The sequence below is a fragment of the Onychostoma macrolepis genome, chromosome 03 (genome assembly GCF_012432095.1).
Source record: "Onychostoma macrolepis isolate SWU-2019 chromosome 03, ASM1243209v1, whole genome shotgun sequence".
Taxonomy (NCBI): Eukaryota; Metazoa; Chordata; class Actinopteri; order Cypriniformes; family Cyprinidae; genus Onychostoma; species Onychostoma macrolepis.
The window spans coordinates 7,478,225-7,494,962 of record NC_081157.1 but is presented as its reverse complement, the minus strand read 5'-3'; the positions used below and the strand labels follow the sequence as shown (position 1 = coordinate 7,494,962).

Here is a 16,738-nt window from a genome sequence, read left to right as displayed (position 1 = left end):
AGTAAATGAGGGATCAAAGGCATCAAACACGAATTTGAGAACACACATTCAGGTGATTCCCAATTAACACAACCATCGCAATTCAGTAAAGTCTGTGCCAGCTAGCAACTTGTCAACAGCTAACACCGGGTACTCAGCAGGCAGGGAGTCTGGGTTAATTTTGTGCTGAAGATTAATGTATTGTTATTTATGTAGGCAGTGTGATTTTTAATTAAATAAATACATGCATAGCAGTAAATGCTGCTGGATCTCTGCAAGCGCCATGAGTTTGAGTCGCTTACGACATGCATTTGAAAAAGCAACACGCCCCAAATTTGAAGAGAAGCATTGTCTAATAAAAGAGAACATTTAATTACGTAATTTTACTCCACAACATCAGTCGAGTGTTTGAAATAACTCCATTTTGTGATCTGATGTGGCTTTTATCACAGAATGAGGCAGAAATATTCTATACTGCAATAAAAGCTATGTCAATTAGCATTGGATTATAAATATACTTTATTATTATGAAAATAAAAGAGATGGCTTGAAGAACACAGATAAACCATATATTGTCAATCATGTGTTTACTAGTTATAGTTGGATGCCTTTACCAATAATCAGGGATTTCCTGGCGCTTCATGAGTTCTAGTACTTCTGTGACGTTTATATGGCGTTTCCACAAGAGGGCGCCCTCTGGTGTCCAGTTTGAAACAGATTACATGTAGTGCATTTCGCTCAGTGATGTGCACTCTGCCCTATTTTGGACATATGTAGGTAAACTGCCAATTTATATTTGTAATCTCTTATCATATTACACTTGTAAGTATAGCACTAGAAACTCTTCTAAATTACATTTGACTGTTCCTAGAGTATGCTCTGAGTTTGGAAAAACTGCCTTTTCCTCCTATGGTCCTAGGCTATGGAATGAAATGCAGAGTGTTATGTTGTTAGAAACAATTCCATCTCTAAATATTTTTAGAAACCTTTTGGAGCTTTACCTGGAAGAAACGTGAATGTTTTATGTAAACTTTAATATGATGTTGGATGATTCTTTACTCTTTACTATTTTTTGTTTTATGTGTGTTTAATCTGTATGTGTAACTTTTTGTGCTGCCATTTTGGCCAGGACTCCCTGGTAGAAGAGATTTATATCTCAATGGGATAATTCCTGGTAAAATAAAGTATATAATAATAAACAGGAAAAATAATACTTCTCTCTAAAGAAATTTGTGAACTATATTTGCTCGAGAATGTTTTGTTTGAAACATTCAAATTGTGAGTTTGTTCAGTACTCTGAGTATGAATGCATTTTATTTGCATTAATATAGCAAAACAAACTTTTAATCCACTTTTCTTTTAAATTGCCATGTTCAGTATTATTTTGAATAGGACAAGGACAAGCAATACATAAGTAATAAACTACATTTCTAAAGCAGTAAAACTGCAAATATTTTCATTAATAATGTCTGATGATGCAAATTGTAATTTGTGGCCCTTCACATTTTATGTGGTTTAAAGGCTGCCCGCTTGGCCTCTGAACGTGAGTACTCCTGAGTTAATTTTTGCACAGTTAATTATTGCATTTATGTACCTGAATACTACTGACCTGATTTTATTTAATACTACTGATTTTATTTGTAACTTTATTCTGTTGTATTTATCTATGCTTGTAATTTGTGTATTTGTTCTTACATTTCACACTGTGGAGAGATCAGAGTACATAGATCTATTTTACCCTCCATTTGATGTCCAGGAGAACGTTGGGAAGAATGCTTGAGGATGAGTATACATCCATGAAAAGGACACTGTCTAAGATTGTGTAACAACAGAACCATGTATGTACCACAACAGATGCGTGGTCATCAAACAACAGAAGCTTCCTTGGGGTTACTATCCACTGGATAAACCAAGAAACATTAAGCATCTGCTCTGGGGCATTAGCCTGTCGCAGGATCATAGGGCGTCATACATATGATGTTTTGGCTGAGATGTTGGAAGACGTGCACAGAGATTTCAACATAAAATTCAATAAACCGATGTCATTGCGAATATTACTGTTACTTGTTTATCCTTGTGTCTGTGTTTTTTCGCAAGAACAACATAGTGACGAAACGCGCTCTGTAGAGCAGTTTGTCCGTTTCGGGCTACTGTAGAAACATGGTGGCGACTTCCATGTAAAGGGACCCGCGGTGTATGTAGATATAAATGGCTCATTCTAAGGTAATAAAAAATAACGATTCATTAAGTGAGGTCTTTATACTCCTCTGAAAACGTAGTTATGTATATTATATTGCATTTCTGTCTATAGATCATCCTAAATATTACACAGTGCACCATTAACTGAATGTTAAACTACTACTAATTAGAATGATGTTGATTTATGAATAAGAAATGATTATTATCATATTATTATTATTACTATTACTTTTGAGTCAGTGTTATTTACTCCTTGTGTTTTCTGTGCATCTTTAAGGTTATGGCGCCCCTGGCCAAGGCCCTTGACGTACTACAATCCGACAAAATGGCCTGTGCAGGAGTTTTGGTGCCAACAATCTCAGTTCTTCTTGATAAAATGGAGCAGATGAAGCATGAAGCAAACATACATCACTGTAACCCACTGATAGATGCCATCATCAATGGTGTGAAGCAGAGGTTTGGATACATTTTTCAAGATGCAAGGTTGCTCATAGCGTCTGCAGCTCATCCTGTGTTCAGATTGGCAGTGTTGGGCACGTTACTTTAAAAAAGTAATTAGTTATAGTTACTTCTCACAAATAGTAACTGAGTTACATCATTATAAAAGTAACTAATTACCAGGGAAAGTAACTATTGCGTTACTTTTTTAAAAATGTTTAAATGTCAAATAACTTTGGATGCCCCCAATATTAAATATGTTAAATTAATAAAATGGACACTAAAAAGAATAAATTATTATTATAAAACATTGTACATTAATCTACACTATTTATCTACTGACGCTTAGTATCAGTCAGTCAAGCATTATAATATAATATTATGATAATTTAATATTATATGATGATAGAACTTTAGTAATTAGAATAACCAAGTATGAATGCATATTTGTCATCAATATAAAACGCACTTAGGATTAATGAGCTGCTGGGTTCATGAATATTAATCACGTTGTCTGCATTCGCTCGAATTGATTTGCTGAAATCAAAACAGGGATAATAGGTGAGCGCCAGCCAATGAGATTGTCGTTTGCGCATTAGCCCCGCTCACTACCAGAGAAACACAGGAAAATACAACAAAGAATATCGTTTACATGTAGCGCGTCAGTTCTGCATGTTATGAAAGACTCTCTTGCTCTGTATCTCTCTTTGCGTGCGTGTATGTGAGAGAAAGAGACGGCGAGTCGTGTGCTTCACACTAGAGTTTATGGTACGTCAAATACAGCTACACTGCGCATCCGTTCAGATGAACTGAAAAATTAAATTCTAATAATATAATATAGTAATGCCACATTTTATTGTCAGTAACGGTAACGCCGTTGTAACGGGGGAAACAGTAATTCGTTTGATTACTTGTTACTGAAAAAAATAACGCCATTAGTAACGCCGTTTATTTATAATGCCGTTATTCCCATCACTGGTGAATAGTGAAATAACGTTATCTACTTCAGAAAAGACAACAATATAGGCTAACATAAGCAACTGGAAACTGATTTGTACTTTTGGTACTTTTAATATATATTGATATCAAATATGCATTCATACTTGGTTATTCTAATTACTAAAGTTCTATCATCATATTATATTAAATTATCATAATATTATATTATAATGCTTGACTGACTGATACTAAGTGTCAGTAGATAAATAGTGTAGATTAATGTACAATGTTTTACAATAATAATTTATTCTTTTTAGTGTCCATTTCATTAATTTAACATATTTAATATTGGGGGCATCCAAAGTTATTTGACATTTGAACATTTTTAAAAATGTAACGCAATAGTTACTTTCCCTGGTAATTAGTTACTTTTATAATGATGTAACTCAGTTACTATTTGTGAGAAGTAACTAGTAACTATAACCAATTACTTTTTTAAAGTAATGTGCCCAACACTGGTACTAATTGAGCACATTAATGTCTTATTCTACATCCTTAATCCTACCCAATACCTAAACTTAACAACAACAAATTAATTTAAAGTGAAACTAAAGCCTTTTCTCATTCGGCATGAATCCAAATGTTTCCATATTCACAACATACTGGATATACTTACTTCACTCGCATTTTTGGCCAAAAACATTATTCACAAATAACAACACAGTGGGGCTGTGGTCATGCTGAACGGTACAGATAACCTACAGCTAGCCAATTTAATAATAAAATAATAACATATTTAAAAAAAAATTTACATCTCACAGCGCTTAACATAATAAATAAAACATCAAAATACACCATTAAAGATGATAAAATAATCAAAAAGTGGAGAAACACACTCAAAACACTTGAAAATATAATAATATGGAAATAAAATAATGTTCAACAAAAAAAGGGTAAAACATTATTCTGAGCAGCATATCGACTATGACTCTCACAAAAATAAAAAAATATTACAGCCACATTTTTAGAAAATAATTGTTTATTTATTTGGTATGAAATATTGACGTATTTATTTGGTACGAAATATTGAAATAAGAGTTTTGGCACACCTGACCGAGTGGCATTGTTCTAATACTGACATGATAAATTAGCCTTGGACGAGCGCGCCGGCGCATTCACTTGGATTATTTGCACATGCAAACTCTTCAAAAACGCCATAGATTGCACTGCTTGTTAGCTTGCTTATTGTGCTCAAGAGCATAATTTATATAAGTCCACGTCTTACTAACAAGAAACTATGATTCTAACCAACCACAGAGTTCCAACCACGCAAGTTTGCGACACTGTTTGCGAATGTTCGTTTTAACTGTGGTTTCGGGAAACACCGAATCATTGAACTATGTTGGTAAGGACGGAACTCGCGACCATAGTTGGCTTTCGATGATTTTGAGCAGGGACGTGCAGAGTCCCTCGGGGGCAGGGGCTCAAATGCAAAAAAGGGGCAATATGAGGGGGTTCCAATAAATAAAAAAATAAAAATTACTGTTTCCAGTAACTGTTTCCAACATTGATAATAAATCTGCATATTAGAATGATTTCTGAAGGACCATGCATTGAAGACTGGAGTAATGATGCTGAAAATTCAGCTTCGAGTAACAGAAATAAATGATATTTTATTAAAATAGTGTAAATGTAGGCCTATACTAAAATAGAAAAACATTCTTTTAAATTGTAGTAATTTTTCACAATATCAGGCTTGATGAGCATAAGACACTTTCATAATGCTGCATAATTATAAAAAATGGTAATATAATAAAATCCTTTCATGTTACCATTTCAGCCTACACTTCACACAATAGGCCTGTAGGTGGCACTTAGGCTTAAATAACTATGATAGTTTCATCAAATAGTAAACGGTGTATATCATACATAAATATAAGTGAATTGAATAGCCTACTGATTACCATTATTGCAACTTTTAGCGCTGCACGGTTTTGTCTAGATCGCTCCACAAATAAGCTCGTCTGTCCCATGTAATTTTCAACCTTTATGAATAAGAACGGTAAATAACCGCTCCACTTCACATATTGTCTAATGAAATTTGAACTTCTTGTGCCAGCTCATGACTGATAGCTACATGACAAACAGGCATTGATGAATTATGTAATAGTCTAAAATATATAACACGTGGATTTTTATTTAAATCGACACACCAACTTTGGTTATTGATGAAAAATGTTTAAAATATTGTTTGTTTTATTTTTTCCTTCCGTCGACCCACTGAAAGAACTGTGGAATATCAGTCATAAACAGGAATTGTTTGTGAACATAAGAGAGTTTGGAGGAATCTTGACTAGTTTTGGTCGCCTACCGTTGGCGGCCGTTAATGTCACCGCTCCTCATTCAGTCGACGCGAGTCTTCGGAGGTGAGCTTCGTTTACACAGGCATCAAACACACTTCATTTGTGTTTGTTTAAGCGACATTTTACAGGCAAGCATGTGAGGAAAACAGCTTGAGATCTCTGAGGGGAATTGATGGGAATCCATCTCAAGTTTTGAGCTTTTATTTCTACTCTTTCTGGCATCTTTGGATCGATTTTGTTACTTTACATGGTAAAAATATACTGGAACAGATACTGATAAATATGTCACATTGAGCTTATAATGGGACATTGAATAAATACGAATAGGTTAATATAGGTAAATGTGAATAGCTATAATTTGTGCTGGAAATACTAGTGCTTGGGTGCTTTGTATTGCTGTAAGTTTTAAGATTGTTGTCAGTCTCTGCACACAAAACTAACATTTACGTTATAATTACTTTATTGCAATGAATGTACTTAGAAAATCAAACTATATTTAGATTCATATGGACACGCTGCTGTAGTTACTTAGCTGAAGATGAGTTACTTTAGTGTTTGTTTTTGTATTATTTATGTCATATTTTGAGAAATAACAGTATTATCTTTCAGTAGAACACTTTTAGCATCTATCTCGACTCAGATAATGTGTTTCTAACAGCAAACACTCAGAATAAAGTGAGATGATCTGCTGATGATCCTGAATGTCTTGTTGATTGAGGCTCATAACTATTAACAGCTGCTGAAAAGACTCTTTATTTCATGTTAATAGCTCCTGTTCTCACCTCATTTATTATGCTGATATCTTCAGATCTCCTGTAAATTGCCACTTAAAGCTCATTTCATTGGTGTCAACAAAAGGTAGGCAATAGTTGCTTACAAATGTGTACATTTATTTGTCTATGCTGTCAAATGCTTTTCACACAGTTCTTTACTACTTTTCTAGAAATCTGTCGTTAATTAAGAAACCGAATGTTAAAAATAAAAATGTGTGAATTAGCATCAGTTACTTTTATGATACACAGATAAATGCTTACATTTGTCAATTAGTATACGTGTGAAAGACAAAAATGGGTTTATATGGCAAAAACACAACTATATATATATATATATATATATATATATTAGTGCTGTCAAACATTTAATCACGATTAATCACATCCAAAATAAAAGTTTCTGTTTACATAATATGTGTGTACTGTGTAAATTTATTATGTATATACAAATACACGCATACAATATATATTTAGAAAATATTTACAGGTATATATTTATATTCATAGAATTTATATTATATAAATATATTTAATGTATAAATATACATTTTTTTGTAAATAAATACATGCATGTATATGTATTTATAATAAATATACACAGTACACACATGTAAATAAAAACTTTTATTTTGGATGCGATTAATCACAATTAATTGTTTGACAGCACTAATACACACACACACACATATACACACACACACACACACACACACACATTTAAAAGAACAAGAATCATTCAATGACATTCAAATACTGTATTTAAGGATCATAGTGCAGCCCAAACATACTCATTAATTGTATTTTTTTTATCTTTATACTTTGACATTAATGTCCTTCAAACCACTAGGTTTTACTAAATTGTCAGTAAGACATTTTTAGTCATTTAAAATAATAACATTTAGTATGATCCCTTATTCTTTTATATACTTACAGACTGCACAGAATAACTATACTGTTTCATTTTAATTTTTTAATTTATTTTTATTTTTATTTGATGCAAACACTAAAATTTGACCCTATAAAAAAAAATTCAATAACTGCTATATTTTTGAGTTTGGCAGATCAGCTCTAGCCTGGTAATACCAAACTCTGCTACTTCGCTTTGCTTCGTAGACAGAGTCTGGAAGGGCATAATTGACATGCGTTTACTTTCTCGTGGGCGGGCGCTTGTCTGAAGTTTAAAATCATTGGTGTGCCCATAAGCCAATCACATAACGTTTGGTTATGATGTATGTTATGCGCCGGCTCAGCCGCCTCGAACTTCCGCTGTAAACACAGGTATGCGGCGAAAACAAAACCATCGAGTGAAATACCGGAGTGAAGATGACTTTTGCAGATTATGTGAAGTAAATCTACGCATCCACAATTATCGCCTTGCCGGACTTTGGCCTCCCCAGTTTCTCGCTGACGATCGGTAACAGTTGATAAATTAAACTTTTCCTAAAACCTGTCGGGAGTAGGGCCACAACATCACCTCCACTCAAAATGTGAACCAAACACGCTTCTTGTTCGGGCTTCAGTTGGCAAACGCCGGAAATATTCTCCAAAACAGAGCAAATAGCATCCCGTATCTCCATGTCCGCTGTCGTTTTAGATTTCCCTCACCTAAACCTAAACTACAATCTTAAATTCGGCGCTTAGCGTCTATGTCACGGCTCTCAGCCCGCCCTCTGTTCGCTGGTTGGACCGGCTGCTGCGGAGCCGGAGATAATGTGGGAGATGTTCTGCTATATCAGACTGAGTACAGAAGCGAACTGAAATTGAGCAGAAGTACGAAGTCTGACGTAGTCAGGTTAGATCAGCTCCTCCCACACTGGAATTCATCACCAGTGAAGCTCCTCCCACACTGGAACTCATCATCAGTGAAGCTCCTCCCACTGCAGTTCAGCAATAAATGCTGGAAGATTCCCATCAGTTCAGAAGTGAAGACGAGCGTCAGAGCATCAGGAAGAGCTGAAATCTGATCAAAGACTGAGTTTATTAAAGAGGACAGAGAGAAGATGAGAGATCCAGAGCCCTGCAGAATCAAACACACTGAAGATACTGAACAACAAACAGGTTGGTGTTTATTCTTCATTCACAATCAGGGATGCAAAATTCTGGGAATTTTCAAAGTTGGAAAACGTGAAATAACCTGGAAATGTTATGTTAGCCTATAACAGGAAAATTAAATGTAGTTGAAAAAACATTTTGCAACATAATCTTGATTAAAACAACCAGATTTAATGCAGAGAAAACTGGCCAAGAGCATACTTCAGTACAAGACTGAACCTCACTGTTGTGTTAACTGTATATGTGACAAAATTGTTGTTAAAGGCATAGTTGATATTGTTTCAAACCTGTATGAGTTTCTATTTTCTGTTGAACACATGAAAAACTTATTTTGAAGAATATTGAATTCTAGTTGCTGGGCCCTATTGACTTATAGTATGAAAAAAAATACTATGGGAGTCAATCAGGGACCAAAATTTTTTTTGTTACAAACATTCTTCAAAATATCTTTTGTGTTGAGAAGAACCAAGAAATTCATACCAGTTTAGAACAACTTGAGGCAGAGTAATTGATGACAGAATTTTCATTTTTGGTTAACTGTCCTCTTAACTTGCTGCTAGCCTTTATCTCAGAAATTATTTAACTTCTCTTTTTATTTAGCAACAACTGGTCCCAAAGTCAAAGTGTATGAAATCTATTCAGTAATTTATTTGATGTATAAATTACACAAAATTTCCAATTAATTCTCTTTAACTCCTGTAAATTCTCATTAAGTGTCCAACTTGGAATATTAGCAAAATTAAGTTCCCCTAGAAATGTTCCACTCCTTTGCAACCCTATTCATGATGCTGAAGAACATTCACGTTAGAAAAAGTCAAGCACTTCATCACATTTAGATAAAGATAATCTGTTTGGTCCCTTAAACATAACATTAGATGATTAATAGTTCTCACTACAAAAAAAATTAAAAATAATTGTGCCTCAGTCATTCAATTAATTTATAAAATGCACCAGAATCATCATGTCTTACAGCAGCTGTCTTGTTTCTGCTATTACATCAGGACTCATTTTAATATTTCATTGAATTTTGGTTTATTTAAAGTGATTTGTTTTTAAATTTCAGACCTGATGGAAGAGAGCGAGGAGAGTGAAGAACTGAGTGAAGTGGAGGAGGAGCATCATGTCAAACCTGGAGAAAAACACTTGAGACGCTCAAAGACTAAAAATACATTTTTAAAGAAAAGAAGAGCCAATAAATATATCACCTGCACTCAGTGCGAGAAGAGTTTCACAAACAAACAAAGTCTTGAGCGTCACATGAGTGTTCACACTGGAGAGAAGCCGTTCACATGTGATCAGTGCTGGAAGAGTTTCACACAATCAGCAAGCCTTAAAGTACACATGAGGATTCACACCGGAGAGAAGCCGTTTGCATGTGATGTATGTGAAAAGAGATTCAAACACAAAAGTACTCTTGAGTTTCACATGATGATCCACACCGGAGTGAAGCCATTCATGTGCGATCAGTGTGAAAAGAGCTTCACACACAAAAATAATCTTGAGCGTCACATGAGTGTTCACACCGGAGTAAAGCCGTTCACATGTGACCAATGTGGAAAGAGCTTCACGCAATTAGCATCCCTTAATGGACACATGAGTATCCACACCGGAGAAAAGCCACACACGTGTGATCAGTGCGGGAAGAGTTTCACAAACAAACATAGTCTTGTGCGTCACATGAGGATCCACACCGGAGAGAAGCCATTCAAGTGTGATCAATGCGGCAAAACATTTCTTCGGTCATCAGCTCTGAAGGAACACCTGACAGTTCATACGAAGGAGAAGCCACATTCCTGTTCTGAATGTGGAAAGAGTTTTTCACTGCTGCAAAGTTTACGTAAACATGAGAAAATACATACCGGTGTGAGAGAGTACTTGTGCTTTGAGTGTTGGAAGACTTTTACTACAGCGAGACAGTTAAAACTTCACCAGAGAGTTCACACTGGAGAGAAACCTCACAAGTGCTCACACTGTGACAAGACATTCAGTCAGTCAGGATCTCTGAAAGCACATGAGAAGATCCACACTGGAGAGAAACCTTACAAGTGTTCACACTGTGACAAGAGATTCAGTCAGTCATCAAATCTGAAAACACATGAGAAGATCCACAGCAGAGAGAAGCCGCACACGTGTGATCAGTGCGGGAAGAGTTTCGCTTTTAAAAGTCGTCTGAAGCTACACATGAAGATCCATACAGTGGAGTAACCACATCACTGCTAGCTATTTAGGGAAAGGTTTGTCCATTTACCTTCTTTATTTGCACATACAGACCAGTGTTCATTTTAGCAGGCATTTTTGATTTAGTCTTTGTCTTTATCTTGAGACGAAAATGCTTAATAGTTTTAGTCACATTTTAGTCATTTGAGTCTTTCATAGTTTTAGTCGACGAAAAGTCATTGTATTTTTGTCAACTTTTAGTCATTACTTTTAGTCAAAGTGCAGTTAACAACATTTATTTTGGTAGCTATTTTATATGTAGTCTTCAAACAAAAATAGTCATTAATTAATTTAAAGTTTATGGGAAATTTGAATCAAGGATTGAATTTGGAAAAACTGGAATAAATATTCATTTTATGATAGATATACAAATTAAACTCATTTTTCAGATACAGTATGTTTACATAAGTATTCATTTATTTAACATCTTTTGTTGGTTAACATTGATGACATAAGAATTTAATTAGGAATGCTGTCCCTTTAAGACGAAAGGTACGCATGTAACACTGGCACACATCCAGTTTTCACCCACCTGTTTACGTTTCACTTGAGCCATAACTGACTCTATTTACTTACTTATCGCAGTAGTAAAAGCTGCTCAATCTCTGCAAGCGCTGTACAACATCAGCCGAGTGTTTGAAATAACGTCATTTTGTGAGCTGATGTGCGGTTTTTGTCACAGAACGAGGCAGATAATATATTATATACGGTACAGGCAATGACGATTATCATTGGATTATAAATATACTTTATTATTATGAAAATACCAGAGATGGCTTGAAGAACACAGTTAAACCATATATTGTTGCGTCGTATATTATTGTCGTATACTGTTGGATATTTAAATAAATAGCTAGATCGCTTACAGATTCAATCACCCACGCAATATTGTTCATAAATGACAGGATTCATATGTCTATTAAAGCCTTGATAACGTTCAAATCTGCGTTTGTGCTGCCGCTGATCAAGAGAGAGCCATTTACGGATATGAAACATCTTTACAAAGTCTTTTGTATTGTTATTTCTGTGTTACAAACATTCAAATAATCACAGAAGTACTGGAATAAGTATATAGTTCGGATATAAACACTGCTGTCTACAGAAGCAATCAAAATAGAATAAATCACCTTTTTGAAAGTGACCATGCTTCAAATAAAGATTGTATCAATTACACCATGATGCCAGCAGGTGGAGACCAGTGACTTAAAATAAGATTCGTTCAAAAAACATTGATTCATTCAGGAATGAAACAACTGAAGTCTTTATGAGCAAGTCATGAAGTTATGAATTATGAATAATTTGTTTAACTTTATCAATTCGTTGAATATTGTATTCTAAAATAGACAGCAGCAATTTTGTTCTAGAAACTAGTAAATTATGTTATTTTGTTTAGTTGTGTATTTTTTTTTTCAGAATCATGGTGGGAAAATAGTGATATCTATTTAAAAAAATATATTGATACAATATAGTTAATATAAATATGAAAAATAATACTTATTTCTAAAGTACTTTGAACTGTTTGCTCAAGAATGTTTTTAGTTTTAGCATTTTGAGTTTGTTCAATATAGCAAAACAAACGTTTAATCCAATTTTTTGTTCCAGATTTAATATATATATATATATATATATATAAAATATATTCATGCTCAGTCTTATTTAAAATAGGACAATGACAAGAAAGACTTAGATAAGTAATAAACTGTATTTCTAAATCAGTAAATCTGCAAATATTGAGTAAAGTTAATCGACAACGAATTGTGACTCCTGGGAAAAACGGGACGTCTGGTCCCCCAATCCCTAAACTTTCGGGTACTGAGGTCATTGTTTCAGATCGCTAGTTAGAGTTTTGTTAGCCTATCCGTCCACTGCGGCTGCCATACATAGACTAGATATGCAAATTCCCCTCATCTGATTGCAATCCAATGACAGGGACGCACATTTTGAAAGACAACACCGTTAACTTGAATGTCCGGTAGTCCTCAAATAACATTCTAGTCCCGTTTCGTCTTGTTAACGAAGACGCGGCATACATTTCGTCATAGTTTTTAGCATCAGATATTAATTTTAACTCGTCAACATCTCATCTTAGTCACAGAAAAAAAGGTTTGTTAACAAATATTTTTCGGCGTCATCTTTGTTGACGAAATTAACACTGATACAGACGTGGTCAGAATTGTTGGTACCCTTGGTAAATATGATCAAAGAAGGCTGTAAACATAAAAAATCTGCATTGTTAAAAAAACCAAAATCTAACCTTTCATTGAACTACAACTGAACTTAACATGGGGGGAAATCTCATTATGAAATTTTTTCTCAAATACAGGTTGGACACAATTATTGGTATCCCTAGACATTATTATGAGTAAAATATCTCAATAATATCTCTGGTTGTTTTAAATAAACAATTTTGAGCACACCAGAGTGATTATGACCATGAAATTACCCAGCCATGGCTTCCCCTTTCACAGGAATATAAATAGGAGGGAAAACAAAGTCCAAATTCCCTTAATCGTCCATCACAATGAGAAAAACCAAAGAATATATTTCTGATGTGCAGCAACAGATAATTGAGCTTCACAAATTAGTGAAGTGGCTTTAAGAAAATAGCTAGAGCAGTGACAGCTTACCATTTCCACCATCAAGACAATAATTAACAATTTATTTATTTTTATTTAACCTTTATTTAACCAGAAAAGACTCTCTGAGATTAAAAATCTCTTTCGCAGGAGTGTCCTGGCCAAAATTGGCAGCAATACATCAGTTACATCACAAAATATTACAACACAAACAAACTAGAGATACTTAAAAACAGTTACATATTATTGAGTCGATTTCCATTTGCCGAGTAACTGTTTTAAAATGATCCAAAGACAGCAAATTTTGTAATTTCAATTTCGATTGCAGAAGGTTCCAGTCAGTCGGAGCAGCGTACACAAAAGCCTTTTTACCTAATTCAGATCGAACAAAAGGAACAGAGAGGCTATAACAATTTTGTGAGCGAAGGAAGTATTTCTCAACAATTTTCTGTTTTATAAGACAGCAGAGATATGAGGGCAACATCCCCAGAATGGCTTTATAGATAATTAAATACCAGTGCATTTTTCTTCTGATAGGCAAGGAAGACCAACCTACTCTGTTATACAATATACAGTGATGAGTTGAAGGTTTACAATCTAATATAAATCTTAAAGCACCATGATAAACAGCATCTAAAAAGGAGAGGAGATATGATGGCGCAAACTGATACACTACATAATAAGTGTATAACTATAATAAGTTCCAATCAACAGAAAATGTTATGAATCATCCTGGAAGAGGACGTGTGTCTATATCGTCCTAATGTACGGTGAGGAGCAGCGTTTGAGTGGCCAAAGACTAGGTGTCACAAGGTAAGCTTGGTGACAGACAAGAAATTACACGGACTTGATACACATGCACACATCATTACTTGATTATGCCGGCATTTATCATCTTTTAAATCATCATGGTGTTGTGTAATTGTTTTGCCTGTTTCAAATGAGTATGATACTATGTTGCTCTTGTTTGTTTGTTTTTGGCCAACATTTTGTTCAATCATTTTTTTTAATTTTTTTTTTAAAGAATGTTACAACACCTTTATTTCTGGTGAGAATTTCCCCCAAACCTTTGTGTTTTGGCTGTTGGCCTTCCAGTCTCATGCTGCACCATCAACCAGACCATGTGGATCAAACTGGTTTTTATAGCATTAGCATGCCCCTTATTGGACTCAACCATTGGTAGTTTTGTCTGGGGGAATAGCAGCTGAACGTTTCTTTACTTTTCTTTTACTTTTTCATTTTTATATGGTGTGTTTAAGTACCCATGGGTCTACACAGATTGTTATTTTTGTATAATGTATTGTATGTATGGACCCTTTTTGTTCATTTGGTACAGTCTGAAGAGGGAGCTAGCCCTTATAAATAAGGAGCTTTAGTGCTTAAGAAGTGAGTCTTATTGTTGAAAGCCAGAGAGACCCTGTTGCAAATTGGACCAAAGTATTTGGTGTAGCCTTTCTTTGCGCATTGTTGCAGTTTTGTTTTGTACAGTTTTTTTTTTTTTTTTGTATTCCAGTATGTGACTATGTAATTTTTCCCCCCACCTCACTGTAATAAACCACATTTTTGGGATCCACCAAAACCTCTGACCAGCTTGATTGTAATTATTCCCTCTGACCACTGGGCCACCTCTTACACTAGGGTGACCAGATTTCTCATGGTTCAATACGGGATGGGTGGGGGCTGATACATGACCACGATATGAGAAATTTTCTACACACACAGGTACATTAGTTTTTTTTTTTTTGTATAAAAATTAAGAAGCAATTTAAAAAACATCAGACAAATACAATAGATACAAATTAAATATTAAATAAACTAGTTTTTCTAATAGAGTAGGTTTAACGTATACATTTATTTAACATCTTTTGTTGTTTGATTAACATTAATGAGACAGATAGATATTTAATTAGGCTGCCCTTTAAGACCGAATGAATGTAATATACTGACACATATCTGGTTTTTGCCCAAATGTTTACATTCACTTAAGCCATAACCGACTGTATTTACGTGACGTATCCCGTCTTCACTTACTCCAAGTAAATCGATAACGAATTGTGATTGGATGGTAATTTTGTTCTATAACGAGCTTGGCTACCTTTGATTAGGCTGTTCTCACGTGACAGAACACTACTACTACTCGCTCTGATCACCCAGTCATAAAGAAATCTTGAAATACGGGACAAAACATGATTTTTTTTTCAAAATAAGTCGGGACACTAAAAAGAGAGCTGAAATACAGGACTGTCCTGGTAAAAATGGGACGTCTGGTCACCCTACCAAAGACTCTCCAAAGATCACAGCTGGAGAATTGCAGAAAATAGTTCAGTCTCGGGGTCAGAAAACCTTAAAAAAATTATCAAACAGCACCTCCATCACCACATGTTGTTTGGGAGGGTTTCAAGACGGGGAAAAAAAAATCAAGAAAAGAAAATGTTTTCATCCAAAAACAATCTCCAGCATATTCAATTATCAAAACAATTAAAACAGACTGGAAGTTCAAATGGGACTGGCTTATACTATGGTCAGATGAAACCAAAAAATGAGCAGTGTGATGGCTAGCTTGTTCCTAGACACGGTTCTAATAACTTTTACCTGAGAAGATATTGCTGCTTCATTTCGGAAGATTAACTTTTCCCTTCTTTATTCTTCATAACCCAAGTAAAACAGTTGCTGGTCCACATCTGATAGTAGGAAGAAATATCATGATAGTCACCAGCAACTGTTTGGTTACCCACATTCTTCAAAATAACATTTATGTTCAGCAGAAGAAATAAACTAATTCAGGTTTAAAACAACTTCAGAGTGAGTAAATGATGGTATAGAAATAAAACACTATGACAGAACTGACAGACACATGAAAATTATTAATTTTTGGGTGAACTACGCTATTACTTTAAAGTTAATAAAGCAACAAAATACAAAGAGAAAAATCACTCGCTACTCTTGACTGAAAAGCTTGTGTCTGTTTTACTTGTATATTATGTGAATTTGTAATGTGTATCTTGGTTCTGGTTTTGTTTAATAACAAAGATAAAATAATGATATTTTAATAAAGATAATAGCATTTTCAATAAGATTTTTATAATAATAAATATTTTATCTCGCCCAATTTGGCCTAAATATCTGCTATTCTTTGTTATACTTTGTTACCTTAAAATGGTGTTGCTCAGACAACTTACAAAATAGTAAAACCAGCATGAAA

General features: G+C 34.5%; 1 protein-coding gene across 2 annotated transcripts; it reads left to right on the top strand.

Moving 5' to 3' along the window:
- The first annotated feature begins 7,737 nt into the window (after window positions 1-7,737).
- Window positions 7,738-16,694, top strand: LOC131537560 (gastrula zinc finger protein XlCGF52.1-like). 2 transcript variants are annotated; one of them, XM_058771100.1, is made up of 3 exons: window positions 7,738-8,749; window positions 9,807-10,977; window positions 14,251-16,694. In XM_058771100.1, the coding sequence occupies exons 1-2, from the start codon at window positions 8,692-8,694 to the stop codon at window positions 10,946-10,948; spliced, it is 1,200 nt and encodes a 399-aa protein (XP_058627083.1). In that variant the 5' UTR covers window positions 7,738-8,691; the 3' UTR covers window positions 10,949-10,977; window positions 14,251-16,694. The 2 variants fall into 2 exon arrangements, with proteins under 2 accessions (XP_058627083.1, XP_058627082.1); XM_058771099.1 differs by lacking the exon at window positions 14,251-16,694 and having other exon boundaries at window positions 9,807-12,370.
- The last annotated feature ends 44 nt before the right edge of the window (window positions 16,695-16,738 follow it).

Coding starts and splice junctions, on each gene's coding strand:
- LOC131537560 (XM_058771100.1), top strand. CDS start 8,692: ATGAGAGATCCAGAGCCCTGCAGAATCAAACACACTGAAGATACTGAA. Junction 8,750..9,806: donor AGATACTGAACAACAAACAG/GTTGGTGTTTAT, acceptor TTTAAATTTCAG/ACCTGATGGAAGAGAGCGAG.